The sequence below is a fragment of the Oryx dammah genome, unplaced genomic scaffold (genome assembly GCF_014754425.2).
Source record: "Oryx dammah isolate SB20612 unplaced genomic scaffold, SCBI_Odam_1.1 HiC_scaffold_4, whole genome shotgun sequence".
In the NCBI taxonomy this organism is placed as follows: domain Eukaryota; kingdom Metazoa; phylum Chordata; class Mammalia; order Artiodactyla; family Bovidae; genus Oryx; species Oryx dammah.
The window spans coordinates 3,083,420-3,103,925 of record NW_024070188.1 but is presented as its reverse complement, the minus strand read 5'-3'; the positions used below and the strand labels follow the sequence as shown (position 1 = coordinate 3,103,925).

Here is a 20,506-nt window from a genome sequence, read left to right as displayed (position 1 = left end):
ACATCTTTCAGATGTCTGAACCATAGTAATGTATTACCATGCAAAATTTTAAAAATTGAAATTTAAAATAGAAGACATGAAAGAAAATAGTGCCACACCGAAGCAGAGTTCCATCACGTTTGTAGGGTTTCTGTCAAGCAGGCATCTCAACAGTCTGATGTGGGTTGAGGATTTGGGGCAAGAATTTTTTTTGCATCTTTAAGTTCTCATCATTCAAAACATTTACAAGTGGGATCATAATATGGTATTAAAAAAAAAAAAACTGCCACAGGGCATATAGCAGCCCTGGTGTGAGCAGAATGAGATCCCTTGCATGGAGGGGGGTGTATAAAATGGGAGGACAGACCTGACTCAAAGTTCTTCCCAGCCCATCATCATCTGATGTCTTAAAGCAAGAAGGTCCGTAGGGCAGGTCCCACACTCACAGAGAAGAGCTTCAGTCGGGGGAGAGGTGAGGGGCTGTCCATCCATTTATTTCTCGTGAGATATCAGACACCTCTGGTTTGTGTAATTCCAGAGGAAGGAACTGTTGACATGAACCACAAAAGTAACAAAAGATGAAACTCTTAACATTTACCAAAGCAAACTGTTTTTTTTTTTCTTTATTTTAAGATGTTGCTCCACAGTACTCCACGTGAAATCAGATGGATTAGAGGGGAATAAAAGGTGATAGGAGAATACTAGTATAGACGCAAGGTCTTCTGGATAGATCATTGCAGTGAAAGAACAAATTTTTAAGTTAAACCTGACAGAAATGATAGGAGTTCTCTTGGTGAATGTTCACATACTCATTATCCCCACCCTTCAAATAAATTGAAAAACTAAAAAAAAAAAAAAAAAAACTGTTTCAGAAGGAGACCAAAATGTCAGGTGATGAAATTTTGCATGGTAAAAATTGTAAAGACATATCCCTTGAAATTGCATCTTTCCCAGTGTTTTTCTCGGTAAGAATTTATTCTTATTTCTGTCGAGGATGCTTATAATGTAAATTTGATCACATTTTGTCAATGATTTCCATTATGTTGTATAGAATTAGTCTCCCAGAAAATATTTTGACCTCTGAAAACAGTAAAGAATATGCTTATGAGTGTGGCAAACTTTTAACCATGAAAACAATGCTCAGAATAATATAAAGCAAACTTGTTATGAAGGAAATTGCTTTCTCATGGAGCCAGATCCCCCTACAGAAGAACCTAAAACCGCAGGAGCCTCAAAGTACTCTCTTTTTGTGAGCTCAATTATAGAAAACCTGATCTACAATTGAACAAGTACGTTTAGATCAGTGACCTCATTTGAATCTTTCAACACAACTGGGAAGTAATTAGAACACCTATTATTACCATAATTATAAAGAGGAGCAGTAAAATTTCCACTTTAAATATGGCTGTAACAATCATTCAGTCTAGTTAGAAAATGCTGTGCCTAGTCGCTCAGTTGTGTCCAACTCTTTGCAACCCCATGAACTGCAGCCCACCAGGCTCCTCTGTCCATGGGGATCCTCCAGTCAAGAACATTGGAGTGGGCTGCCATGCCCCTCTCCAGGGGATCTTCTCAACACAGAGATCAAACCCAGGTCTACACGCATTACAGGCGGATTCTTTACTGTCTGAGCCACCAGGGAAGCCCAATAACACTCTGAGTGGGTAGTCTACCCCTTCTCCAGAGGATCTTCCCAACCCAGGATTCAAACCAGGGTCTCCTACATTGCAGGTGGATCCTTTACCAGCTGAGCTACCAGGGAAGCCCAGTTAGAGGGTATACTCCTTCAAAAACTTACTCCTTCAAAAACTTACACACAAATATCCACAGCAGTTTAATTGTATTAGCCAAGAACTGGAAACAACCCCAATGTCCTTCAACAGAGCTGTAGATAAACAAACTGTGGTATATTCTTATCATAGACTTCTACTTAGCAAAGGAACAAACTATCAGAATGCACAACAACATAGATTTATTTCAAAATAATTATGTTGAGTGAAAGATGCCAGGAAAAAAAAAAAGGGTATGGTATACTTCCATTTGCATTTAACTCTAGATAATGAAAAGCAGGGCTTCCCAGGCAGCCCTAGTGGTAAAGAACTTGCCTGCCAACGCGGGAGACTTAAGAGACTCAGATTCCATCCCTGAATTGAGAAGAGCCCTTGAAGGAGGGCCTGGCAACCCACTCCAGTATTCTTGCCTGGAGAACCCCACAGAGAGAGGAGCCTGGCAGCCTACAGTCCATAGGGTCACACAGAGTTGGACATGACGGAATCGACTTAGCATGCAAGCACGCAGAGTGCAAACTAGTCTACAGTGAGAGAAAACAGATCAGTTGTTCCTTAAGGAGGGGGAGACAGAGAGGGATGAAAGGGGAAGATTATAAACAGCCATAAGTAAACTTTTGGGGGTATGAATTTGATTGCAGTGGTGGTTTCACGGGTGTATATATGAAATTTATCAGACTGTACATGTGCAACATGTGTAGTTTGTTTTATGACAATTGCATCTCAACAAAACAATTCTGTGAAGTTAATAGGACTAGGGTCTTGGCCCAGGAAGCTTGGTCTTTCTTCAGAGCTTCACGGATTGAAAACTATTGCTGAAAACAAGCAAGAGACAAGGCCTGAATAAATGTCTAGCAGTAGAAGCAGTTTCAGTCATGTTACATCAAAGAGTGACAGTGAATGACTTTGTGATCCAGGCAGAAAGAGCAGCAATGCAAATGCCATCACGTGTGTAGAGTGTCTTTGTCAGCAACTAGTGCTTGAGACTGGAGAAGGCGATGGCACCCCACTCTAGTACTCTTGCCTGGAAAATCCCATGGATGGAGGAGCCTGGTAGGCTGCAGTCCATAGGTCGCAAAGAGTCGGACACGACTGAGCGACTTCACTATCACTTTTCACTTTCATGCATTGGAGAAGGAAATGGCAACCCACTCCAGTGTTCTTGCCTGGAGAATCCCAGGGACCGGGGAGCCTGGTGGGCTGCCGTCTATGGGGTCACACAGAGTCGAACACGACTAAAGCGAATTAGCAGTAGCAGCAGCAGCAGCGCTTGAGACATAAAGTGGGAAAACTGAATGTAGCTTCTGAACTAAATTCACACATATGCCCAGAGAAGTCCAGAATATTTTTTTCAGTCTGGTGACCAAATGACCTTTCTGGCACAAACAGGTAGTGACATGGCAAAATGAACCCAGGTTTATGGCCAGGGTTTGAATACTAGTTCTGCCACTTTCCAAATGATAGCTTTCCCTCTCTCTGCATCTTCCCTTATCTATGAAATGGGAGTTGTTGTTGCAAAGATTAAGTGAGGATGCGCCTAAACTGCCTGCAACAAACCACCCTCTCAGTAAACAGGTATTTGTTTTTCCTGCACCCTGTTGCACAGTAGATTGTACCATCCCCCTTAAGTCTTCCTGATGAAACCAATTCAAAAAACAATCAGTCAGTAAAACTCCAGTTCCAGTGTCGAGTCTCAAATAAATTACCTTCAGGAATAAACTAACCATATAATGCCATACAGAGGATGAAAAATCCATTTACAAAATATTTTTTTAAAAAACTTCCTGGTACCAGTAGGCCTGCAAACCTAAGAGCTATAGGATATATTTGCAACCTCTATAAAAGGAATATAAGGAAATCAAAGAGTTTAAGGATGCATAATCTTTGAATTAGGGCTCATATTCTAATAAGAAGCATCATAGAATAATGTTTACTTCCTGAGATTCATACAGTTCTCAAAATTTCCATCCAGATTCTGATGGCAGTTTATATATTTCCTTCAAAGCTCTGAACCAACGTGAGAGACAATGTAATATGTATATGAATTGATTCATTGGATGTCTCAGTAAATTTCTTGAAAATTCTTTCTCCTTTCCATGTTTGCATTGTACGTGATGAAATGAAGACCAAAGAAAGAAAGAGATGGGTAATTTGAACTTTTTTTCCTACTGTTTTGAAATATAGTATATCACCCCACATAGACACATTTATATGCTCATCTCTTAGAGATCATTTTTACATATAAAATCTGGATAAGTCATTGACTGTTGGTGACTTAGTTTAACGGGAGTAACTGATCAATTGGTCAGCAGTAGAAAATAATTCTTGAATCAAGATCACTACATGAGATACGCAGGTAAAAGGTGACTTTATCAGTGGAACTGTCTTCTATAAAACTCAAAAGCTGTTCAAAAGAAAAACATAAAAGCACCTATCTGCAATGCAAGTATGTCTCAACAATTTCCTAAATGTCGTTTGTGATGGGAAGTTGTCAGTCTGGTTGCACACTCTTGCACGCAACATATTTAGGTGTGGAATAAAGCAGAGAAACTAATTTGCCCCTTGGCTCCAAAGTCAGCATGACTGGGCCCACTATACCTTAGAGAGCTCAGTAGTAGGTATCCAGCTTGGCTCCTGTAACTGGTGAAATAACCAAATGCAGACTTTGACTAATCATGTGGCCTGAAGAACTGCTGAGAATACACATTACTGGCTCCTGTGGCCTTTAAAACATTTTTATATCCCTCTGTGAATTTATGGCATAAATAAAGAGGTGAAATCTGGTCCTAGACCACAGACTGGAGAGAATCCTATTTCGTTTATAAATGCATAAGGGCATTGAATCAATAAATATGAGAATAAATACAGTTAATCATGAACTACTTCCCTTTCTCTTTTCTCACATCTTCCTTCCAAGATGTTATTTTAAAAGCAACTTGAGGGAAGACAACATTATGTTTAATATAGAGTTGTATTTTTTTAATTAAAAAATGCTTCTTGAAAAAAAAAAGGAAATAAATAGCCTTGAGAACTGAAGCTTTGACTTGGTTACAACACTCAAACATTATTGTCCTATTGCTCTATCCTACTTGTATTTCATAGACTTTCCTAAAGGAGGCTACTTGTAGAGAAAAAAAGACAATTCATCCTTCCTACTGACTGGCCATGAAAAACACTGATCAACACCAGCAACTCGTGGCAATTAACACTTTTTCACAAAGACCTGAAATGAGAATCTATGGCCCCTTGATCCAGTTAGCAGTCCCTCTTCAAGCTGGATTTAAGTCTTACCATAACAATCTATTTCAGAGCTAAAATATACATTAATTCTTTCCCACCTTTCAAATTTCTAATAAACACTGAAATTAGTTTCAAGTGTGATATTCATCAAGAGCCCATCAGGAAAGAGGTTGAAGCTGTCCTGAAGCTATGTAGCAGCATAGTGATTCTCTTTACAAGGCATGTAACCTTGGCTTTGGGTGCAACGTGTCCCCTGCTGTCTACAGGACAAGCTCCACTGAGATGCAACTTACAGCCATCTTTAAGAAAGGCAAGCCAGAAGCAAAAAGCCCTGCCAGTGACCCTCCATTATTTGATTCCAACAAAATTGAAAGTGAAGGAGACCCTCTTGGAACGATGGAGGAAGAGAAGCAAAGAGAACTCTATCCCACAGCGTCAGAGCTCAGGAAGCTGATCAGCAGAGCCCTGGAGGAAGACCAATCCTTGGATGTGGGGACAATTCAGTTCACTGACGGTCAGTGGGTGATTTCATAGCTCTGGTATTATCCTCATTCTGATAGAGACAAGGAGGCATGAATGTCCCCTGGTCACTGATATTTCAATAGGTCCTGTAGAGTCAATCATTTATGTGACTTTTGTTGCTTTTTGTTTTGTTGTTTTGCTATTGTTTTTCAGTCACTAAGTCATGTCCTCTCTTTGCGACCCCATGGATTGCAGCACGCCAGGCCTCCCTGTCCCTCACTATTTCCCAGAGTCTTCCCAAGTTTGTGTCCATTGAATCAGTAATGCCATCCAACCATCTCATCCTCTGTCGTCCCCTTCTCCTCCTGCCTTCAATCTTTCCCAGCATCAGGGTCTTTTCCAATGAGTCAGCTGTTCGCATCAGGTGGCCAAAGTATTGGAGCTTCAGCATCAGTCCTTCCAATGAGTATTCAGGGTTGGTTTCCTTTAGGATTCACTGGTTTGATCTCCTTGCTGTCCAAGAGACTCTGAATAGTCTTCTCCCACACCATAGTTTGAAAGCATCAATTCTTCTGCGTTCTGCCTTCCTTACGGTCCAACTGTGACTCTGGAAGGTATCATTTCTGTCTTTCCTCACTGTCCCCAGGGTCTCATTTGATAACGCTTTCATGACCACTTCATGCCATAAATAGCTCTAGGGAAGCCAACAGCTGTAGCTCCATCCAGCTCAACAACAGTCACCCACCAAGTCCAGGTGGAGAGAAGAACCTGGGTTGTATTCCCCTGGCACAACCCAGATTCCCTTATCTAGTAAATTGGTCAGGGCCCAGGAGGAAAGATGGCACACTCAAATTAGAATAATTTGAGAAGAGTTTGATAACGGGACTATTTATAAAGGTTTCCCTAACGCCCAGAGGTAGAGAAGAAAATGGCAACCCGCTCCAGTATTCTTGCCTGGAAAATTTCATGGACAAGAGGAGCCTGATGGGTTACAGTCCATGGGGTCACAAAGAGTCAGACATGACTGGACATGCACTCTGTGCCCAGAGGACTAGAACAGTTCCCTGGAGCTGGAAGCAGCAAGTCCCCGCCACTACCTCCAGGCCTGATCTAACCAGCAGTCCCCAACCTTTTGGGCACCAGGGACCAGTTTCATGGAAGACAGATAAAGAGGAAAGGGAATGATTCAGCGGTAATGCAGCGGTGGGGAGCCACGTGGGAACGGCAAATGCAGCTTTGCTTCTTCGGCCATTCACCTTCTACTGTGCGGCCCAGTCCCTATCAGGCCTTGGACTGGTATGGGCCTGAGGGTTGAGGACCCCTCATCTAAGCCATCCTAAGGACAGGGAGTGAGGAACCACTGATATGGCTCATATAAGTCAACTTCCCAGGGCAGAGAGTTGTGGAGAGAGAAGAGTGTATAGATCTAAAGACGTCAGCAGAGAAGCAGGACCCTCAGAGGGTGCCTGGAGGGACCCAGGAGCCTGGAACTCTTCACAATTCCTGGTGCTCCAGGCATAATAGATGAGCACTGGAAATGTCATTTTAGTGTGACCTGGCACAAAACTGGCATTCTCTGTCAGGTCTGTTTCTGTAATTCAGATAGTCAAACTCAACTCTGGAAAACTTTACAAAGGTCTCTTGGGATTAGATAGAGGGCATGTCAGTAGAGATGTCAGTAAGGATTAAAATCCTCTTGGTTTTTGAATTTCTATTTCAGTGAAAAACTTCAGGCTCATCTCCGAGGCCACCTGATACTCTGGGTTGGTCTCTTGGTTAAATCCTTTGGGATAATCTGAAAATCCAGCTTCAGGGTGGAAGCAAGCCTCACAAGGACTCACAAATGGTCCTTGGTTCCAGTATTTATTCTAGACATTCCTTTCTTTGTCAGCTTAGCAATATTTGTGTTCCCACTGGCCTAGCCAGTGAGCCTGGCTGCTTGGTCCTAATATGTACAACTGAAGACCTTAAAAACCACCTTAATAACTGTTCTATCACATAGACTTGCGCAATGCACCCCCTGCAACCAACCATTGATCCTAAAGGATCAATGACCACCAATGCATCTGATGCTGATTTCTTGATCATTTGTTGTATCCTCCTTAAGGACTGACTTTTGCCACATTTTATAACCCTCACTGTTTTACTGCCCCAACCACACAAAAAAAAAAAGGGCAGGGGGGACATTGAACCCTTGTGATATTTTTTTCACCCACAGAAATTGTTGGGTCATTGCCAAGCCTGGATCCTGGCACCCAGTTGGTGCTGCCCACTCTCCTCACTGTTATCACAAAGGTGAGTTTGTTATCCTTTGTCCTTCAAACAGGAACAAAGCCTCCAAACTTCCATCAGAAAAAAAACAGCCTAAGGACTGAACAGAGCAAGATCCCTTCTACAGTGTCAATTGAATCTAAAAAAGAATGAATACATGTATATATACAACTGAGTCACTTAGTCCACCTGAAACTAACACAGCATTTTAAATCACTATACTCCAATAAAAATAATCAAATAAATATAATTATTTTCTGAGTCTTACAGGTAGTACTTGCTTACCCAATTTCAGTGTCTGTATTAATAAGACATAATACAACTTGCATTTCAAATATTGTTAAATTCAAAGTTTTCTTCAACATAGTTAGAGCTTTGTTCCAATTAGAATCAGAATTTGCCTTTTTCATAAAACAAATATGTGTTCATGAAGTGAAAAGAATACTTACAGCACAATGTATTATTTGACTTTGACTTTCTGACACAAATACAAGCATAAAAATACATTTGTTCTTAAGTCTAAAGTCTTTATATATTTATCGGGGGGGTTGCAAGTATAAATGAATGTCTTAGGAAGTACAAAGTTATGAATTCAGTAATAATTTATGTATTTCATTTAAAGGTATGTTCATTTAATTTATGCGAAAAGTTGTCCCTGGGGGTCCATAACTGAAAGTGCTGACTAAGCTCTATTCCCTTTTTTAATGAAAGAATTCATAAGTTCAAACGTGACTGATGCAGGTTTCAAAGTATTTCAGTTATAAGTTAACCCTACACAGGCAGACTCAGTTAGCCAAAAGACTGTATTTTTCTACTGTATCAATGCACCTTTTCCTTTCAGGACTTGTTTCTGTATCAGAACCTATATCAGAATCCACAGTAGATTCAAGTCAACTACAAAATGATTTGTTCAAATTTAATTGGAAAGAAAAAATACAGAGCATAGCCCTTCTCAGATACAGAGCAATGTCCCTTGTCAACAGCTGTCTCTAAATCCTTCTTCAGGATGCTACTCTGAGTCCAGAACTTCCTCTCGGTCAACCCAGGCTGGAGACAGTGGACAGAGCAGGACACAGTCTACCTGGTGAGTAGAGCCTATGTTCTAGAGTCAGAGACCCTTCCCATAGGGTCCATGTTAGATGACAACATCCTCTTTGAGGACTACATCTATGACGCTGCTTCAAAGTTCAGTGATTCAAGTCTTCCTCAGCCCTCAGGAGAGGGTTGGCTCCCCACAGCATTTCCAACAGGAGAGCCATCCACTGGACTCCTTCTGACGAGGCGATCACCCTCAGCCTCCTTTCCTCAGCTCTGGGCCCCAGTCTCACAGAGAGCACTGTAAGCCCTTTCCCAACAGATCTGGTGAAAAAGAAGCTGAAACCAAAGCAGCCCCGACTGCCCACACGGAACAGCTGTTTCTGCTGGGCTTCAAACCTGAGAGCTTGTCAGGCCAAGGCAGGTCCTAAAGCCCACATCCGCGGCAAAGGGCTATGGCGACAGAGGACTGGGCCCTTACAATCGGTGTTTACATTCTTATTCACAGTATACAGGTTGACCATGGATACTGTCTGTTCTCCCATATGTGTTTCTTTACTGCCTGTTACCACATGTGCAATTGGTCTATAAGGATGTCAGTAAATACTGAAATCCTCCTGGTTCACTTTTTTAATATTTTTTACTTTTTCAGTAATTTTTTTAATTTAATTGAAGTACAGTTGATTTGCCATGTCGTGTTAATTTCTGCTATATAGCAAAGTGATACACTCATACATATGTACACATTTTGTTCAGGTTTTTTTCCATTATAGTTTGTCACAGGATATTGAATATAGTTCCCTGTGCTATACAGTAGGGATATTATTGTTTATTCATCCTGTATATAATGGCTTGCATCTGCTAAACTCAAGTTCCCAACCCTCCTTGAACGCCCACCCTCTTGGCAACCATGAGTCTGTTCTCTCTATTTGTGAGTCTATTTCTGTTTTATAGATAGTTTCATTTGTGTCATATTTCAGATTCTACATATAAGTGATATCATATAGTACTTGTCTTTCTCTTTCTGACTAACTTCAATTAGTATGATAATCTCAGCTGCTGCTGCTGCTGCTAAGTCACTTCAGTCGTATCCGACTCTGTGCTACCCCATAGACGGCAGCCCACCAGGCATCCCCCATCCCTGGGATTCTCCAGGCAAGAACACTGGAGTGAGTTGCCATTTCCTTCTGTAATGCATGAAAGTGAAAAGTGAAAGTGAAGTCGCTCAGTCGTGTCCGACTCATAGCGACCCCATAGACTACAGGCCACCAGGCTCCTCTGCCCATGGGATTTTCCAGGCAAGAGTACTGGAGTAGGGTGCCATTGCCTTTTCTGATGATAATCTCTAGTTCCATTCATATTGCTGAAAGTGGTACTGTTTCGTTCTTTTCTATAGCTGAGTAGTAGTCTGTTGTTTATCTATACCACATCTTTATCGTTCATCTGTCAACATATGTTTAGGTTGTTTCCATGTCTTAGCTATTGTGAACAGTGATGCTATGAACATTGAGATGCCTGTATCTTTTTGAATTACAATTGGGTCTGGACATATGCCCAGGATTAGGATTGCTAGATCATATAGTAATTCTATCTTTAGTTTTCTGAAGCTTCAAGTTCACTTCTGAATTTTCAAGAATGTTTAATTTTGAGGCAATAGGGTCAAATTTTCTCATAATTTAAGAGGAAATCTTTATCAATATATGAAGACCTTAGGAAAACAAAAACCAATATTCTGCAGAAGAGTCCTTTTTTAGTGCAAGAAATAGTGGATATAATGGCTTTGAAAGTGAAAGTTAGTCACTCAGTCTTGTCTGACTCTTTGTGACCCCATGGACTGTAGCCCACCAGTCTCCTCTGTCCATGGAATTCTCCAGGCAAGAATACTGGAGTGGGTTGCCATTCCTTTTCCAGGGGATCTTCCCAACCAGGGATTGAACCCAGGTGTCTCACATTGCAGGCAGACTCTTTTACCAACTGAGCCCCCAGGGAAGCCTCTTAGGAATCTCTATGCTTCCCACTTTATACAGCTCTCTGGCGAAGCTCTAAATAAAAATGTCTTTAAGGAAACATGGAACCTCAGAATATGAGGCTGATAAGTATGACCTGTGATTCTAAGTGAAAATGCCAGGGAAGATTGTCATTGTTGATATTTTCATGGGAGTTTTAATGTTTTAGTTATGGCTCTTTACAAACTTCTACAGGTTTGAGTGGTCTATCTCATTTCTATTTTCCTCATAAATCTTGTGTGAAATTAGTATGTAATTTTATTGTATACAAGGTTTTCCCCAAAACATATATAACATGATTGCAGAACCACCTATACAGGTGATACTTGGTTTACATGATTACCAGTGAACGAATGTTAGCCACATGATACAGTTATCTATTTCTGCATTATAAATCACCCCTGAAGTTAGTGTCTTAAATTAACAACCATTTATTTTGCCCATAAATATGAAATTCGGGCAGCAATCAGTAGGGACAGCTCTTCTCCGCCCCATGTTGTGTCAGCTAGAGTACCTCAACTGGTGTTGAAGATCTTTTTTCAAGAGGGCTCACTCGCATGGCTAGCAAGTCGGTGCTCAGCCAGAGCTACTGGCTGGAGTCCTCATTTCTTCTCTGTGTATCCTCTTCGAGGGGCTGCTTGAGCTTCCTCCCAGCATGTCAGCTGGTTTCAAACAGCCATTACCACAAGAGAAAAAAAGTGGAAGGTGCCAGTCTCCTCGGGGCCAGAAACAGTGTCACGTCCTCCCAGACCAATGATTAGGCAACCATTTTGTTTAAAGAGGAGGGAACACAGATCTTGTCTCTTGATGGAAAAAGTAACAAAGCATTTATGGCTATTGATAATTAGCCACAATCCATATCAACCACTACTTTGACTTTTTAATTACTTAAAAGTTGGTTGGATAAAACAAACCAACTTTTGATGACATGAGGGATATAAAGTTCTCACTGAATTCCTTTCCTTCATTAAGATATAAAAAAAGCTTTATTATAAGATCAGCATTTCAGGTATATTAACTAAAACAATAGTATATCTATGATGAAAGTATTATTGTATTTTCAAAATTGCTTTACTGTTTTCATTTTATTATGCATGCCTTCCATTCATAAATATATCATAGAACACTAAAGCTGGAAGGACTCTTAGACATAGTCTAGTTAAACTTTACGTTTCACAGGTAAGAAAACCAAGGCTACAGATGGGAAGTGCCTTGCTCAAGGTCACATCATAGCTGGTCACAAAGCCAGAACCATCCATATGCTTGGCTTAAGTAGTCCCATCATTTAAAACACTATGTTCTTTCAATCTTGTTTGCCCTCCATTCATAACCTTTCTTTCTCTATTTCACTACATTGTCATTGTTTTAGTAGTCTAGCCTTGTAAGTCTTCACCTCCTAATCTTACCTCCTAATCACCACAGTTTTCACAATGTTTCACACATTACAGGGACACAATTTTCACAAAAATCACAGATTTTGTTTTCAATTTAGCAGCTTCATTTCCATCTTCATTTTACTTGACGCTGCTGGCATGAGTTCCTGCTGATGCTGCCTTCTTGAAACTCCTTCATTCGTCTTCCACAAATGAATCATTCCTGTTTCTTAGGTTTTATCAATATTTTAATAAAATGCTGCATCATTCCCCAAAAAAGATAATGAGGGTTTACAGACATATATGAAACACAGTAAGGTTTTGTTTTTAAAGAATTGAAAGAAAATAGAAGAAAAGATGAAACAAAGCTAGGTCAGATGATACTTTTACAGTAGTAAAATGTTTGGACACAAGGCAGAGGTGATGGTTACACTATATTGTGAATTTTCCTCACAATTCCTGAATCATTTATTTTTTTTAAGTCATCAAATATTTATAACTAATGAATAATTTTAGAATAACAGAATTAAGACAATATTTATCTGAATAGCATTATCCCTTCTTTTGTATGTTTGACATTTTACAATTTGAACCATTTGTTTTTTCAATTTATTTTATTGAAGTATAGTTGATTTACAAGGTTGTGTTAATTTCCACTGTACAGCAAACTGATCAGTTACACACATATTTACATTCTTTTCCATACTCTTTTCCATTATGATATATCATAGAATATTGAATATAGTTCCCTGTGCTATACAGTACAACCTCAATCTTTATCCATCCTGTATATAATAGTTTGCATCTGCTAATCCCAACACTTCCCTCCCCAACCCCTCCCCCTTGACAAACACAAGTCTGTCATCTGTGTTTGTGAATCTGTTTCTGTTTTTTAGATTATCTCATTTGTTGAAACAACCACTTTAAAATGTCTAGCTTCATGCTATGTTTCACCGCAATAATATTTTTTTTAAGTCACATGATTCTGTAGAGAAAATTGTATGCAAAATAAACATCAGAAAGGTCTTATGTGTGCTTTAGGTGGTTCATGAATTTGGCTTTGAGATTCTTGGCAGACTGTTCAGTGAGGACGATGCAATTAGTCACACAATTTGGAATCTGTGTGCTTACAGCATGGTAATTGCTTAGGAGAAAAATTTTCTCCTACAGGTCCTTTTAAGGAGGAGCGTCTGGGTTACAGTGAACCGTGTCCTGTCTGCATCAGCTTCCCTACAGCATAAATTTGCTGTCAGATATTTCCTAGAAAGCGCTCACTGGAGAGGCATAGCCAATTCCCAAGCCCAGTTCATGACAGCAGCTCCATGAGAGGTCAGGTGCTGACCAACTGCTTAACTCAAGGATTGATTTTAGCATATCCATAGGAATGACTATACTGCATAACCGTCAGCCAACGCTCCATAAAAGAAAAAAAAAATTATACTCACAACTGAGCTTTTGATTAGTATTGACCAAGAAGCACTATATTTGCTAGCCTGGGCTTAGACAACAAATATGCTGTGTTGCCAATGAATGGGAGATCCATACACTTTCAAATCAGCCCAACCAGGGATAGAAAGGACGTATCTCAATGACCAATGAAGACCCCAATTAGAAAACCTCCCTGATAAAAGAGGATATTTATGTAGAACAGAGGGGGTCGTGGAACAAAGAGTAGCTCTAGGCAGGACCAAGGGTTCCCTTCCTCATAAAATTCTGGGCCTTTCCCCAGCACAGGTAGCTGACAGCCAGGACTCCACAGCCCTGCACCTTGGCATCACTAAGATAATTCTAGCCTGGAAAATTTTTAAGGTCAGTGTCACCAACCACCCACTAAGCTATTAAAATCTCAGTCAAGTACTCATAGAAAGCTCTCAGATGAAGTAGTTTAATATAGTGGTTAATCCTGTGAGATAAAGTACTTGCAAAATGTGCCTCTGGAACCCTAAATGAAATGGTATCTATCTTGCCTGGAATTCTGCGGTCTTCTATTTTTTTTTTTTTTAAGGTACTCCTTTCTTTCTTGCAGAACCAGTTATCTGTTAAGATTATACCTATTTCATAAATATAAGTCATATACCTATAGAATAAACTCAACATACTGTTCTCCATATAACATACATCTAACACATTCAAAAGTAGTATCAAATCATTAGGATAAAAATTTTGTGTGTTTTGGTTTGGTTTGGTGTAGGGGTGTGTAGGCAGTAATACATTTTCCTTTTCACTCATTAGAATGATCACCTGAATTATCAAAAAAGAAGCTTTTTCATGTTCTCCCAAATACCAGAGTTTTTCACTTGCTAGAATGCCTTTTAAGATGAAAGCCAGATCTCTCAATAATTTGCAATATTTCAAAGGTGAAAAGGCAAACTTTAGGCAGAGCTATTTTATATTGGACATTGTTTTGCCTTTTGTTACCCTATATTAGACTGGATTCTCCAGAGAAACAGAACCAGTAGGGGAGTGAGTGAGTGAAGTCGCTCAGTCATGTCCTCTCTGTGAACTCATGGACTGTAGCCCGCCAGGCTCCTCTGTCCATGGGATTTTCCAGGCAAGAATACTGGACTGGGTTACCATTTTCTTCTCCAGGGGATCTTCCTGACCCAGGGATCAAACCCAGGTCTCCCACACTGCAGGCAAACTCTTTACCATCTGAGTTACCAGGGAATCCCAATAGGGGATTAGATATAGAGAAAGAGATAGAGAAAGATAGAGATGATAGTGACAGAGGAAGAGATAGAGAGATGATGGAGACACAGACAGAGATAGAGAAAGAGCCCACTTGGGCTTCCCAGGTGGTGGTGCCAGTGGTAAAGAATCCACTTGCCAAAGCAGGAGATATGAGAGACACGAGTTTGATCCCTAGGTCAGGAAGATCCCTTGGCAGAGGGCATGGCAATCCACTCCAGTATGCTTTCCTGGAGAATCCCATGAACAGAGGAATGTGGCAGGCTGCAGTCCATAGGGTAGCACAGAGTTGGATACGACTGAAGCAATTTAGCACACAGCACGCAGAGAGATGATAGAGACTGGGAAAGAGAGAGAGAGAAAGAAATAGAGATAGAGAGAGGTTTACTATAAGGAATTAGCTCATATGGTTATAGAGGCTGTGACATCCCAGATTTACAGTCAGTAAGCTGGAGACCCAGGGGCATCAGTGGCGTAAGTCTCAGTCTGAGTCCAAGTCCAAAAGCAAAAGACCAGGATTCCAGCTCAAAGACAGGGAGAGAGAGTGAACTCTACCTTACTTCACCTTGTGTCCTATTCAGGCCTCCAACAGATTGGGTGAGGCCCACCCACATTAGGAAATAACCTGCTTTACTCAGCCTGCTAATTCACACCCTGAAACACCCTCACAGACATGCCCAGAATAGTGTTTATCCAAATATATGGGCATCCCATGGCCCAGTCAAATTAGCCATCAGAGCCCTCATCTGGGTAATAGGTCAAAACACCATGGGTTTCTGTTTTTTCTTAATCTTCCCTCAGCCTTTGACTCCAGTGAAAGGAATCAGTGAGATGAACTAAACTGAGTGAACCCTTTAGAGAACTAGCTGCTCATGTTCCATGAGGTCAAGGACTTGGTCTGTCTCTATTTATTGCAGTATCTTCAGTGTGAAGCCAGATGCTTAGAACATCTAGACAGGTAATTAACCTTTGTTAAATGAGTTGAAGGAGTTAATGGACAAATTTATAGCATAATACCTCTGTGAAAGTCAGAATTGATGGGTTAATTTGATTATTTCCCTTTTTGAAAGAAGAAGTGAAGTGAAAGTGTTAGTTGCTCAGTCGCTGTCTGACTCTTTGTGACCCCATGGTCTGTCCATGGGATTCTCCAGGCAAGAATACTGGAGTGGATTGCCATTCCCTTTTCCAGGGGATCTGCCCAACCCAGGGATCAAACCCTTGCCTCCTGAATTGCAGGCAGATACTTTACCATCTGAGAAGCTCAGTTCAGTTCAGTTCAGTTGCTCAGTCATGTCCGACTCTTTGCGACCCCATGAATTGCAGCACGTCAGGCCTCCCTGTCCATCACCAACTCCTGGAGTTCACCCAGACTCATGGCCATCGAATCAGTGATGCCATCCAGCCATCTCATCCTCTGTCACCCCCTTCTCTTCCTGCCCCCAATCCCTCCCAGCATCAGAGTCTTTTCCAATGAGTCAACTCTTCACATGAAGTGACCAAGTCCAGTTTCAGTTCAGTTCAGTCGCTCAGTCGTGTCTGACTCTCTGCGACCCCATGAATCACAGCACGCCAGGCCTCCCTGTCCATCACCAACTCCTGGAGCTCACTCAGACTAACGTCCATCGAGTCCGTGATGCCATCCAGCCATCTCATCCTCGGTTGTCCCCTTCTCCTCCTGCCCCCAATCCCTCCCAGCATCAGAGTCTTTTCCAATGAGTCAATTCTTCGCATGAGGTGGCCAAAGTACTGGAGTTTCAGCTTTAGCATCATTCCTTCCAAAGAAATCCCAGGGTTGATCTCCTTCAGTATGGACTGGTTGGATCTCCTTGCAGTCCAAGGGACTCTCAAGAGTCTTCTCCAACACCACAGTTCAAAAACATCAATTCTTTAGCTCTCAGCCTTCTTCACAGTCCAACTCTCACATCCATACATGACCACAGGAAAAACCATAGCCTTGACTAGACGGACCTTAGTCAGCAAAGTAATGTCTCTGCTTTTGAATATACTATCTAGGTTGGTCATAACTTTTCTTCCAAGGAGTAAGCATCTTTTACTTTCATGGCTGCAATCACCATCTGCAGTGATTTTGGAGCCCCCAAAAATAAAGTCTGACACTGTTTCCAGTGTTTCCCCATCTATTTCCCATGAAGTGATGGGACCAGATGCCATGATCTTCGTTTTCTGAACGTTGAGCTTTAAGCCAACTTTTTCACTCTCCTCTTTCACTTTCATCAAGAGGCTTTTTAGCTCCTCCTGACTTTCTGCCATAAGGGTGCTGTCATCTACATATCTGAGGTTATTGATCTTTCTCCCGGCAATCTTGATTCCAGCTTGTGCTTCTTCCAGTCCAGCGTTTCTCATGATGTAATCTGCATATAAAATAAATAAGCAGGGTGACAATATAAAGCCTTGACGTGCTCCTTTTCCTATTTGGAACCAGTCTGTTGTTCCATGTCCAGTTCTAACTGTTGCTTCCTGACCTGCATACAGATTTCTCAAGAGGTAGGTCAGGTGGTCTGGTATTCCCATCTCTCTCAGAATTTTCCACAGTTTCTTGTGATCCACACAGTCAAAGGCTTTGGCATAGTCAATACACCAAGAAATAGATGTTTTTCTGGAACTCTCTTGCTTTTTCCATGATCCAGCAGATGTTGGCAATTTGATCTCTGGTTCCTCTGCCTTTTCTAAAACCAGCTTGAACATCAGGGAGTTCACGGTTCACATATTGCTGAAGCCTGGCTTGGAGAATTTTGAGCATTACATTACTAGCCTGTAAGATGAGTGCAATTGTGCGGTAGTTTGAGCATTCTTTGGCATTGCCTTTCTTTGGGGTTGGAATGAAAACTGACCTTTTCCAGTCCTGTGGCCACTGCTGAGTTTTCCAAATTTGCTGACATATTGAGTGCAGCACTTTCACAGCATCATCTTTCAGGATTTGAAACAGGTCAACTGGAATTCCATCACCTCCACTAGCTTTGTTCATAGTGATGCTTTCTAAGGCCCACTTGACTTCACATTCCAGGATGTCTGGCTCTAGATTAGTGATCACATCATCATTATTATCTGGGTCATGAAGATCTTTCTGGAGTTTCAGCTTTAGCATCATTCTTTCCCAAGAAATCCCAGGGTTGATCTCCTTCAGAATGGACTGGTTGGATCTCCTTGCAGTCCAAGGGATTCTCAACTATGAACCCCAGACCACCTAACTCGGGAAGCATTAATAGACAACACCTCACACAAAAGTCTTCATCAGTTCAGTTCAGTTGCTCAGTCGTCTCCAACTCTTTGCGACCCCATGAATTGCAGCACGCCAGGCCTCCTTGTCCAGCACCAACTCCCGGAGTTCACTCAGACTCATGTACATCGAGTCAGCAATGCCATCCAGCCATCTCATCCTCTGTCGTCCCCTTCTCCTCCTGCCACCAATCCCTCCAAGTATCAGAGTCTTTTCCAATGAGTCAGCTCTTCACATGAGGTGGCCAAAGTACTGGAGGTTCAGCTTTAACATCATTCCCTCCAAAGAAATCCCAGGGCTGATCTTCAGAGTGGACTGGTTGGATCTCCTTGCAGTCCAAAAGACTCTCAAGAGTCTTCTCCAACACCACAGTTCAAAAGCATCAATTCTTCAGCACTCAGCTTTCTTCAGAGTCCAACTCTCACATCCATACATGACCACAGGAAAAACCATAGCCTTGACTAGATGGACCTTTGTTGGCAAAGTAATGTCTCTGCTTTTCAACATGCTATCTAGGTTGGTCATAACTTTTCTTCCAAGGAGTAAAGAGAGAGCCAATTAAGTGGTCCAGAAAGAGTGGTCTCTTCTGGTTGGATTGCTCACCATTCCCACAATATGGCATCCATATTCACACGTTTATGGCTTTGTACAAATTATTTTCTCTTGTGCTTATAATACCCATCCATCCTTCTAGCCTGAAGACCTCCTATTGACACTTAAAGTTCCAGCTAATGTGTCACCTCCTCTGTGAAGCTTTTCCCCAAGTGCTGCCTGAAAAGACTCATAATTCCCTAACTCTAAAAAGTACATATACCTTCATCAAGCATTTACCACTTGGTACTAACATGATTGCTAGGCATATCTGGGGTCCCTCCAAGATTAACTTGCTAAAGTGAAAAAATGTGTTCTTATTCCTTAAAAAAAAAAAAATCGTGTAGTGAGCACAGTGTCTGACACACCCTTGGGGTTTCATAATTCTTTGTTACCTTTGCCCACTTCACTGACATCGGTGTTTTTGGAGGATACATCTCCTGTTTCAGTCCTCTGCATCTCCAGATACAGCCTCATATGAAAGGTGATATTCCTCATTGGCAAATACTTTTGTCAAAATGAACTTACTGAACAACTTTAATGATCTCCCTCACATGCAATGTATTAATATCACACTGACCCATGTGTAGGCCTGAAGTGGAGGAAATAGGCAATAAGCCCCTCTTCCAACCAAAACATTTTATATCCTAACTCTCAACCAGAAGGGCCTGGTCAAGATGTTGTTTAAGTTGCTCCACTTCAAGATGAAAAGATAATGATTAAGACTTGGAAAGGTTTGTAAGAAAACCTCAGCTGAACATAATGACCACTGTGGTCAATATGTTTGCCTTTTCTTCCTTGTCCTTCTAAATCAAGGACCAAACAGTAACTTTTCCCAGCCAGAATATGGCATTTACAAAAACAGTTCAGTGAAGTCCATGGGGAAAATCCCATCTCAAAGAAGGAAGGGATGGCCACTCAGCAGAAGCTTGCAATTACACTCCATCCCTATATAATGTCTTCTCAATGCCTGGAGAAAGTAGAAATGTAAAGGCTCTCCAACTCCCGAACTGAGTCAAAGCTGAGACTGCACTATTACCAAATTTTATATTTGGGAAATTCAGTGCCTCGCCCCACATTGTGGCAATTCCCAAGACAACGTGCGTTCTGACTTTCTGCTCCCAACTGAACTGATCTGACACCCTCTCTCTGCCGCAGGGCTGTTCAGTCCTCATTTTCTCAAATCTCCCCTCAGTGTCCACCCTTTTTCTAGGCTCTTCCCAATTCTGTCCTCAAGTTATGACCCATTTTTTTATGCAGAGGAGTGATCCCTTTAATCTCTTTTCAGCATTGTACTGAACTGAAACTGAACCACACGTTTCTAAGATAAATTCCGCCACTTCTGCAAGAGCAAAAACAAGTAGAAGTGATCGTCATTAGAGATCGTCTCTCTCTCTCCCTTCCGCGCTCACAATCCTTCTCGTGAATACGCTCACGAACACAGACAAGTGACGCCTTGTACCCGGCGGTTTCCAGTAACTCTGGCCACTTCATCTCACCTTAGGGCCCCATTTCTCCTTTCCCGCTTTCTCAGGGGAGGTCTCTTTTTCCTCCACTATATCATGTATCATCTCCTGGTTTTACCCCATATGGCACTAGTATTCGTGGGTTTCCCCAGTGGTTCCCTGTAACTTCTCCATGCATCAGATACGAGACTGGTCACCATCTTGGTGAATTCCAGGGACACCGTAGACTACAGAGCCAAGCCATCTCTTCATGTGCCAGGAAGCCAAAGAGTAAAAAGGATTTCAACAAGCTCACCTAACTGGTAGTGGGATGCTGGGAGGGTGTGCTCATTTATTTACTTATTCAACAAATATTTATGTTATGCTTGTTAGA

The 20,506-nt window shown here is 41.5% G+C and overlaps 1 protein-coding gene across 1 annotated transcript in view; it reads left to right on the top strand.

The window, feature by feature from the left end:
• The window catches only part of IMPG1 (interphotoreceptor matrix proteoglycan 1), a 157,943-nt gene that overhangs the window by 59,295 nt on the left and 78,142 nt on the right, over window positions 1–20,506 (top strand). Inside the window, exons 10-13 of the mRNA XM_040239327.1 lie at window positions 3,892–3,912; window positions 5,273–5,520; window positions 7,687–7,763; window positions 8,745–8,823. Coding sequence (XP_040095261.1) covers window positions 3,892–3,912; window positions 5,273–5,520; window positions 7,687–7,763; window positions 8,745–8,823 — 425 coding nt within the window. The remainder of the gene's footprint in view (window positions 1–3,891; window positions 3,913–5,272; window positions 5,521–7,686; window positions 7,764–8,744; window positions 8,824–20,506) is intronic.